This window comes from Poeciliopsis prolifica, unplaced genomic scaffold, assembly GCF_027474105.1.
Source record: "Poeciliopsis prolifica strain line A6 unplaced genomic scaffold, Auburn_PproV2 SCAFFOLD079, whole genome shotgun sequence".
Taxonomy (NCBI): domain Eukaryota; kingdom Metazoa; phylum Chordata; class Actinopteri; order Cyprinodontiformes; family Poeciliidae; genus Poeciliopsis; species Poeciliopsis prolifica.
The window spans coordinates 641,219-651,161 of NW_026562454.1; the positions used below are offsets into that span (position 1 = coordinate 641,219).

At 35.5% G+C, this 9,943-nt stretch overlaps 1 protein-coding gene across 2 annotated transcripts; it reads left to right on the forward strand.

Moving 5' to 3' along the window:
* Positions 1-4,565: 4,565 nt before the first annotated feature.
* On the forward strand, positions 4,566-8,813 carry LOC129352700 (uncharacterized). Of its 2 annotated transcripts, XM_055021815.1 has the most exons (3): positions 4,566-4,622; positions 5,077-5,152; positions 5,794-8,813. In XM_055021815.1, exon 3 carries the CDS (start codon positions 5,834-5,836, stop codon positions 7,121-7,123), a length of 1,290 nt encoding a protein of 429 aa, XP_054877790.1. In that variant the 5' UTR covers positions 4,566-4,622; positions 5,077-5,152; positions 5,794-5,833; the 3' UTR covers positions 7,124-8,813. The 2 variants fall into 2 exon arrangements, with proteins under 2 accessions (XP_054877790.1, XP_054877788.1); XM_055021813.1 differs by lacking the exon at positions 4,566-4,622 and having other exon boundaries at positions 5,028-5,152.
* Positions 8,814-9,943: the final 1,130 nt, after the last annotated feature.

A 9,943-nucleotide genomic window follows, 5' to 3' on the forward strand; every position in this document is an offset into this window, starting at 1 on the left:
TAAGGCACTTAAATAAATGTTTAACTAAGTAAAATTATTGTTAAAATTGTATATACTTTTCTTAAAAAGTCTGAAGTTATTCATAATATATTTTTGTAAAAGTGAAATTTGTTTAATATAAAAATCAACGAGTCCACTTTCATTAGTTCTATTTAATCTTGCAATGAGTTAATTTGTGCGGCCCCTTGAGATCAGATTAAGCTGAATGCGGAACCTAAACCAAAATGAGTTTGACACCCCTGATTTAGACACTTGCATACATCTTTAACTGTGGTGCATAATTAAAAATTAAAAATAAATTAACTTTATTATTAACATGAAAAACCAAGATGGAAGTAGAGATGGTTTAAGTCTATATTAAATATCTCTAACTTAAAAGGGATGAATACAGACTAAAAAAATTTTCATACATTTGATGAATTTTGCACATAATTTAAACATTTTACACATTTTCTGCCAATTGTAAAGATTCTTCAAAACAAGTAAATCAGTGGTTTGCTGTAAAATTAAGAAGAGATATTATCTCTTCTTTCTGAGATGATCACCTGTCAGGACATTACTGTGTATTTTTATTTTAAAGTCCAGAAAAAACCCTGAAATTAGACATATGCAAATGTGTGTTGACAATCAAGACTGTGGTAACTAATTAAGGATCAGCGATTGGACAAATTCATCAACAGTAAGCTTTTTTTTTTTTTTTTTTTTTGGCGTATGAGTTCATGACAGTCATAACCAAGCTTGATTAAAGCCAAAAGATTCAGGCAAGAAAAAAAAAAGAAAATGCAAACCCTGCATGAAATCAGAGATAAACCAGGTGGACCAAGCACACCTCAATCATTTAGGACGCAATGATGAAGCGGCACACAATCACGGTAATCATGGTAATCTTGGAGGACTGGAGAATTTAGGCTGAACTGAGAAAAATCTTTATCCCAACTTTTATAAACTTGTCGATGTTTTTCTGGATGCCATGTGAAAGGATACGATCTACAGCAGACAGAACCATGTCAGAACAGAGAGACTGTAAAACATTTTACTTTGAAGAAATAATAAAATTTTGTCCCAAGTAATATGAACATAGTTACAAAGTAACACTGTCTACATCCAAATTATCTTGAAGAACAACAAAATAATGATGTAAACTCTATCTTTTATTAACAGAAAAACATTGTAACATGAATGCACTCTGTTTGGGAAATCTGCAGTCGGTCGGCAAAAACTTGAAGCTTGAATATATTCTCCATAGAAAAGTAGTTTTGTAAACAGTTTTCAGATAAGCTTGTAGAGTATTTGAACTCAACAAAAGAGATGCTACAAGTTACAACAAGGCTTGGAGAAAACGTTTCTACCTGTGATGAATCCCAAATTCATCACAGGTAGAAACGTGATTCTGCTCAATCTTTGGCTTTTATTAAGGAAATCAAATGGACACAAACTTAAAATAAAAACTGATTTTATAACTGATCCAGATGAAATACTGATAGCATTCTGATAGTATTATAGCAAAAAGATTTCTAAACATTTTGTTCATTTGAGTCGTTTGAGGTCAGGCAGGTTAAATTAGGTCTGGATAGACCGACATACATCTTCCAAATGTGTAATGTCTGGATGAGACAACCAACGACAAACACACCTTCATGTTAGGCGTTTAAGGAAATATTTTTAATAATTTAAATATGAATGAAAATCTATTTAAAGACAACACTAATGAAGACAAGTCACCTTTACCACCATGTTGAGTGTGAAGACAAACGCAACAAAAAGGATAAACGGAAACACTGATGAAGTCAAGGAAGTTATGGAGAAAAAAATCCTACAAAACAAAACTGAAACAAATTCCACAAACATTTCTTTTCCTCAATGCTGAACTCACAGAGTCACATACCAAAGATTAAACTCTGACACAAGCTCTCAGTTGTTTTTAAATGAACGTGGTTTTCCTGATAGAACGGTTATTGGAAATCTTTTGAATGCTCATCCCCAGTTGCTTTTGTCCAGGCTGTGGAATATTGGAAAAGACTATTGGAAATTGTTTATGCAATCAGTTTACATTTATCAGCCAGATGTTTAAGGTCAGCTACAGATTAAAGTCATAAAAGCAGTTCTCCATGTTTCTTTGGCAAAAGTCTGATTATGTTTTTAATCCAGTGGAGAGGATGTGATAGGCAAATGACTTATGTAAGGATATGTTAATAAATTTATGAATATGAAATTATGGTCATTCTATTGCAAATACAAAGAAAAATGTGAATCCATTACAAAACCCTCGTCAATTAGCTATAAACTGAATTCGATCGCTTTTTCTGAATATGCTTCTTTGGCATATTCAGAAATGCCAAAGAAATAAACCCTTGAAGGCTTTCCTGATATGTTTTGGGTCACTGTCATGTTGCAGGGTTGAGTTACACTTCAACTTAATTATCTTGCAGTTCCCACAGACATGACAGATTCTGTTGGTTATTCTATGAAGGTTAGCTGGCTTGGTCCTGTTGTAGCGAAGAATCCCCATTTAGAGTGAGGTTCTATCCCTGATACCGTGCATAGGGATAGATTTATTTGAAATGTGATCATTTCAAATAAATAGTGATTCTCTGTGGCTTTTGTCCTGACTGTGGACCAAATCTGCTGATAAGTGCTTCATCGGTTTACACGTTTTATGGATCTTAAGAAGACCTAAAGCCTTGTTTCCTAATTTGTGGAATATGGGGCAACTGTTATCAAATCATTTTATGCTGAAACCAAGAACTGTGTCCATATGTCCTTCAGTATGGTGATTAAATTATATTTTAGATTTTGTCTACTTCCCCTCGAGCAAGTTTTTATCTGGCTGATTTGTTTGGTCGGAGAAAAGGTTTCTTCATTGCACACTTTGGTTGGGAGTTAAATTTGTGCTGACTCTTTTTGATTGTACAGTACCCAATAAAACATCAATAAGAGCAAAAACCTGCTCGAGCTCAGAAGTGAAATTTTAGGGTCTTTGGAGACTTTGTTTAATTTACCTGACCCAGTTTTCATTCCGGGTGAGACATGTACTCAAATCATACTTTCCATGTGGTGCATCTTCTCTTTTTTTAGCTTGCAGAGGCATTTGCTGATGCTGTTCTAAAATTAGAAATGTATTGCAAAATTTGCATTGCATGAGCTGCTGTTCACATTTGCAATTATAACAGAACATAATAGAAATGCAACAAGCATTACTCCCAAGGTTTTTGTTCTGGACTGTGCCCTGTCCTGCTCTTCATTTCTGTCAAGTGGGAGCAACAGTCGTCACCTGCATAGCTTTGTTTTCTAGATATAGTCCACTTGTAGAAAAGCACAATAAGGAAGCGAACAACAACAAAAGTCCCCTTTTGGTCCTGCATCTTAAATCAGAACCAAAATCCTTGAAGACTGGAGTACAACAGGAAGAATACAAAGGAATTGCAAACATAGTTGAGGAAGATGAAGAGGGAAATACAGCTGCATCATATATCAGATGAACTGAAACCACATCAGAAACTTCAAATGTTTTTTTCCCAAACTGACTGAACTACATGCCTCAAAATCTGGCACCATCTCTCTTCATTTATAGGTAAAGAATTTTCCTGCTTGAACTGTTTTTTGAAATGGGATCATTTCAAATAAATAGTGATTCTCTGTGGCTTTTGTCCTGACTGTGGACCAAATCTGCTGATAAGTGCTTTGTTGGTTTATACTTTTTATGGATCTTAAGAAGACCTACAGCCTGTTTTCTAATTTGTGGAATATGGGACAACTGTTATCAAATCATTTTATGTTGAAACCAAGAACTGTGTCCACATTCGTGTCACAAAGTCCAGCCTCTCTCCAGTGCGCAATGGACTGCTAGGGCGAGTCACTAATAGCAGGTGATGCTCTTTATTGTTCCTGGTTACTACTTCCCTTTATTAATGATTTTTACTTTTGCTTAAAGGAAGTTATTTTCTTCCTTTTCTTTCTGACTCATATGGGGTTTTCATATAAATGAAGCAAATTTTTAAACGTTGAAATGTAGAGCAGAATCGTTTTGACTCATGTTAAACTATTAATTTATCCTGAACAGCGATTTGACAAGAGATTTGTGAGAACATTGATAGATTCTTTAAGTTTAAATTAATACTGTTACTACCGTAATTGAATAATGTGCATGAAAATGGACTCTATGCACAAACTCTCAACATCCCCACTCTCAACTTTTAACTTTCCACTCAATTACATTTTGATATTGAGATAAAATCTCAGAATTAAACTTCTTAATTGTTTCTCCATAGGTTTTATTAACATGTTATTCATGTTGAAAATATTTTTTTTTCTGTTGAGACAAAGGCTAAAAGTACCTCAAACTTTTCTGAATTTTACACTGCACAAAGTTTTTATACAAATTAAACTCCTTCCTGGTTGGTACAAGGAAGTAAGCAAACATTTCACTTGCTTGAGGAAAAGATGGGCTTGAAATATTTTATGTGTTGTTGAATGTGAGCCAGATTAGATATAATGGTTTTTGTTTCGTTCTGAGTAAAAGTAGGTGTTGGACCAGGGACACATCTGGCAGCTGCAGGGCATCAGCTGTCAGATGTTCTGACAGCTGATGGGTCCTGATTCAGGGGGTCTGGGCCAAAGTCTGTGTAGGTAATAATTTATTTGAAACCAAATCCCACACAGTGACTACCTTTCCCATATATTTGTGAATTAATCCAGTTTAGCAAACTCAGAACTCTGCAGAACTTGATCTACAGACAGCAGAGAACTTTCAACAAAGATTTGTATTATTTAATTTTAATACATGAAAGGGTTTTTAAAAAAACATTTGCATAGATTTTTGGCAGAGTGATAATTTAATGCAATGCCTCACATCCCAGTCTAAATATTTATATTTTCATCTGAATAATTTTTCTCTTCCTTCTTATCCAAATGTCATTTTGGTGTTCAGACTTCTAACTTCTGTTTCAGACTTTGCTAATTTCATGGTGCATTTAATCATCCATTTTTGAGTCATGTTTTTCTGATTTCATTTAAAAATGCCTGAAAGTTTCCCTACAGCAAAACAGGAACATGCAAATAGGCTCTGTGTTATTTCAGGAATCTGTCACCCTATTGGAAATCAAACATCTTGAGATCATCTGGATCTGCAAATTGTTGCCAACACCAGAACAAGGTTTGTTATGAATCATCATAAGCTCAATAGAGTTTTTTTTTTTTTAGAAATATCAGTGATTATAATTGGTTGCTTTGCATTTGAGTTATTTGCTGCAGAAGAGACCAGATATCTACGAAACTGGCATTAACAGCTAAAAACCAACAGTATATTAAAGAGGACTTTGATTTATTGTGATTTTCAGTTCTTCTAGAATGTTGCAGTGGCTCTGATTGTTAAAGCCTAAATTTACTGATTTTCAAATTTTAATCTAACATATGGGCCTCATCAGAGCACATGTTGTAACTGAATGTCGGTACATTTTATGTTGTGAAGTATTTTGCAGTCAGATGTGGCCAAGCAGCTTTCAGAGGAATTTGTTTTATCATAATAGCAAGATTTAATATTGCACCATCAAAACTAATGAAAGATTTTGTTCGATCACATTAATGTGGCAAAAAAATCAAAAATTAGGAAATATTTACATTTTACTAAAAGTATTTAAGTAGTTTGAAAGCTTGAATGCATTTTCCAAAGGAAACATGGAGGATTGATGTGAATTCATGAGATCACTGGCTGTGTGGTGAATTTTGAATCTACATTAGACATAAAAATATGTTTTTAGTTTCATCATTGTTGTTTCCGTTTTCTTCTAACTGCAGGCAGATTGACACCGAAGAAGAACCAACACTGACAATCAGGATGTGCCTGTTATTGACCACACCTCTCTTCATTGCTGTGGTTGTAATAATTTTGTTACTCTGGAAGAACATCATCACTGTGACAGATTTAATCAAAGGAGGAAAGCAAGTTTCAGATGTAGCAATCACGGCTTTGGATGATCCAAAGATATCAGGAGCATTAACAATAACCGTCACTGTAGTATTCATTTTGACAAACTCACTGGAAACGACTCTGTTGGTTATGGTTGATATCGCACTGTGGTTGCATTGGCTCAATATCCTCCCACTGAGAGAGTTAATTAGGGTAGCTGCAGAGTTTTATCAGTCAGTCGTACCAGGAACAAATCAGACCTGCACTGATTCAAAGCCTGAAGCGAAACGATTGGCTGATGTTGTCAAAGAAAAAAGCACGTTACTGATTTCACAAACCGGCCATGCCGAGATTTACAAACTTCCTCTAGAAGAGAAACAGATTAACATTAAAGGCTGCAAGAGTTTCACTTTTGGAGAGAAATCCATAAATTGTAACAGAAACATCATGGTTCTTGGAGCTGCAGGTGCTGGAAAGTCCACTGTCATCAATGCGATGATAAACTACGTTCTAGGCGTTAGATGGGAAGACTCGTTTCGGTTTAAGTTAGTGGATGAAGGTAAGTCAGACTCACAGGTTCACAGTCAGACATCAGGAATCACAGTGTACAAACTTTACCACCAGGAGGGATTCAGGGTGAACTACTCCCTCACCATCACAGACACTCCAGGCTTTGGGGGAATCGGCAGCGTAGACAGAGACAAGGAGATCACAGAGCAGCTGCGAAACCTCTTTGCTAACCAAGAAGGTGTTGGTGAAATTGATACTGTGTGTTTCGTAGTTCAGGCAGGTCTAACTGAACTGACAGCAACACAAAGATATGTGTTTGATTCAGCACTCTCAATTTTTGGCAAAGATGTGGCAGAAAACATCAGGATCCTGGTGACGTTTGCAGATGAGCAGCAGCAACCAGTTATAGAGGCCATTAAAGTGTCCGGTGTCCCGTGTCCTAAAGGTGCAGACGGGCTGCCGGTTCACTTCAAATTCAATAACTCAGTGCTGTTTGCTAACAACAAATCCCTAGTGGCAAGGATTTGGGCCAATGAAGAGAAAACCTTTGAGTATTGGAACATGGGAACACAGAACATGGCTGGTTTCTTTGCTAGTTTAGCTAACATCAAAACCATAAGATTGACAATGACCAACGAGGTCCTGAAAGAAAGAAAGCACCTGGAAAGTACAGTGGAGGAGCTGCAGAAGCAGGTAAACTTGGCCTAGCCAAGCTAGAGGATATCAGGGAGACAAATGACAAACTCAAAGAGCATGAAGCAGAGATCAGAAACAATGAGAACTTTGAGTTTCATGTTACTGTAAGAAAGAATGAACAAGTTGATATTTCTCATACTGGGAAGTTTGTCACCAACTGCATGCAGTGCCATGTTACCTGTCACTTCCCTTGTAACATACAAAAAGATGAGGATAAAAAAGGATGTGATGCAATGGGCCCAGATGGATACTGTACAAGGTGTCCAGGAAAATGTTTCTGGAATGTGCATTGCAACCACAGCTTCAGGTGGGAATATCAGGAAATTCATGAGACGAGAACAGTGAAAGAGCTGAAAGAAAAATACGAGAAAGCCTTTGGACAGAAGTTAACCTTAGAGGAGCTGATGAGGAATCTGATGTCGGAGTATCGATCTATGCAGGTTGATGTGGTGAAACTGATTGCAGAGGCTGCAAAGTGTCTGAACAGAATGAAAGAGATAGTCCTGAACCCAAATCCCCTCACCACTCCAGAGTACATTGACATGCTCATTAAAGGAGAGGAACAGGAGGCCAAGCCAGGCTGGAAGGAGAGAGTTCAGGCTCTGATGAAGATGAAGGGAAAGGCAGAGATCATAGCTAAAGTAGAGAAGGGAGAGGAAATCCTGGCGAAACAGTAATTCGCTGATTCCTTCACAACAAATCTAAACTCAGAACTGTGCAAAGGTGAAGCTAAAATAGATTTACTTCCACAAGTGGAATATAATATATAGATATATCAACTTTATCAGACATTATTTTGTGTTTATTTCTAACACAAAATATGCACATGGGACTGGGGGGAGCTTAAAGAGAGATGAGGTAAAGATTTATAGGGAAAGAAGCAGGTGACATTCGAGGACATGATTGTTTTAATCTGAAATGATAAAGAAAACATACAAGTTTACCAAAATCTGTAAATTATAGTTAGTTTGCTTGACTGACCTATTTTGAAAATATGCCTTAATGGCATTTTTTTTACATCATGAATAAAAATGTAAAGTACCACCTAGAATTTTGTCTAATGTTGAATCCAATTGATCCAACTTCTTTTAAAAGAAAATTCTTTCAGTTACCTTAACTGTAGCATCTATATGAGTTAGTCACCTCTAAGGTTCTGTTGATCTGGAGTATATATATTTCATTTTGGTTGGACAGTAAATAATTCTTTTTTTGTTTTACTTTATTTACCGTACCTTCGTTTTCAATTTAATCATAATCATTGTTATTATTTTTTGGTGTGGTTAATTTTATTGAATTTCTAATTAATTTGAGGGAAAATGTTATTTTCTTTGTGAATCACCTAATTCTTATAAGCAGTTGAAAATATGAAACTTTTTACTGTTTTTAGTTTCTTTGGGGGTTCAATGTTTTTTTGCGTCACTTTTGTTTTTGTGTTCCAATTTTAATTTTATCTGCTTGCACACACACACACTGCTGCACGCTTACTGTTGAGAATATATAATTGTGTTTTTTCTCTGTCTTATAGCTATTTGCGTGCATGTCTATACATACATGCATTCACATGTCTATACATACATGCATTCACATGTATATACATACATGCATTCACATGTATATACATACATGCATTCACATGTTGGGGAACGCTTTCAAAGCTAAGGGTGAAGGAAATGACATACTAGGGAACAAACTCTTAAACCTTGACCAACGAGGTCAAGGTTTAAGACAGCTAAAAAACAGCTAAAACACTGAGTTCCTTTGGATCCAGGGTTATACCCAGTAGTTTATTGTGAACCATAATAAATGGAACATTGAGCAACTATTTATTTGGTGGTTTTAAGGATGTCACTTGACAAAATGTAATGTCTGTTACTGATTGTCACAATTGTTGACTATATCATCTTCATGCTTTCATGATGTAAATAACTCTGAGCTCCATTGTTGCAGATATATAATATACAAAAAATAAACTTGATTGATTGATATGAATGTCTTGTAATACTTGATCATTTTTGGGATTAAAGCCCTGGTTTATTCTCAGCTAAAATTTAATGTTTCTCAATGTAATAATCCTGCATCCTTGGCTGTTTTCTCACCATCTTGAAAAATTAACCTGATTCTTGGTTTATTCTCTTTCTTGTGGATTATGTTCTACAGGTCTTGGGATTTTCATTGACAAATTTATAAATTAAATTCTACACACAAATACTCCATTATGACTTTGTGGCTTTTGTACAAGTATATTAAAAATTAAAAAACAATAAAACGTATATAGGTAATCAAATCCTTCACGTAGTGCATTGTTGGTGTAGGACTGGAGTTGAAACCTCCTGCTGGAAGGAGTTTAACGTTCATTTATGATTCTCCCATTGGTAAGATCTTCTGTGAGGGCCAATGCAATAATCATGGATATAAACCAAACACAAAAACTGAAAATGGGTTTGATTTGACCAACAGTTTAGTGAACTATTCTGTTCTAAGTAGTGTTAGGTGTCATAGTATTTATTTCAGATAAATGATGTTAGAATATTTTTTCTCAGAGTTGAGTGAGACGATTTAAATTAGGTGTTTATGTTGCCTGCATAGTAGGTGTGGAACTTGTTCCTTCAAAATAAAGTCAGGTGGTAGATTATTAATTATGGTGAATATATATTTAAAACTAATGCTTCTTAAGACACATGACCTGTACTATTATGAATGTGGATTGAAACAGTGGACATTGGATTGATTCAATCGCGAATGTCCCTTTAACAGGAAGGGTTTGAGGGGATACTGATGAAGTTGAGGAAGTTATAAAGAAAAATTCATGACTACCATCATTGAAGTGAAACT

Bases quoted from the DNA above. Each gene is read 5' to 3' on its own strand.
- LOC129352700 (XM_055021815.1), top strand. From the start codon at position 5,834: ATGTGCCTGTTATTGACCACACCTCTCTTCATTGCTGTGGTTGTAATA.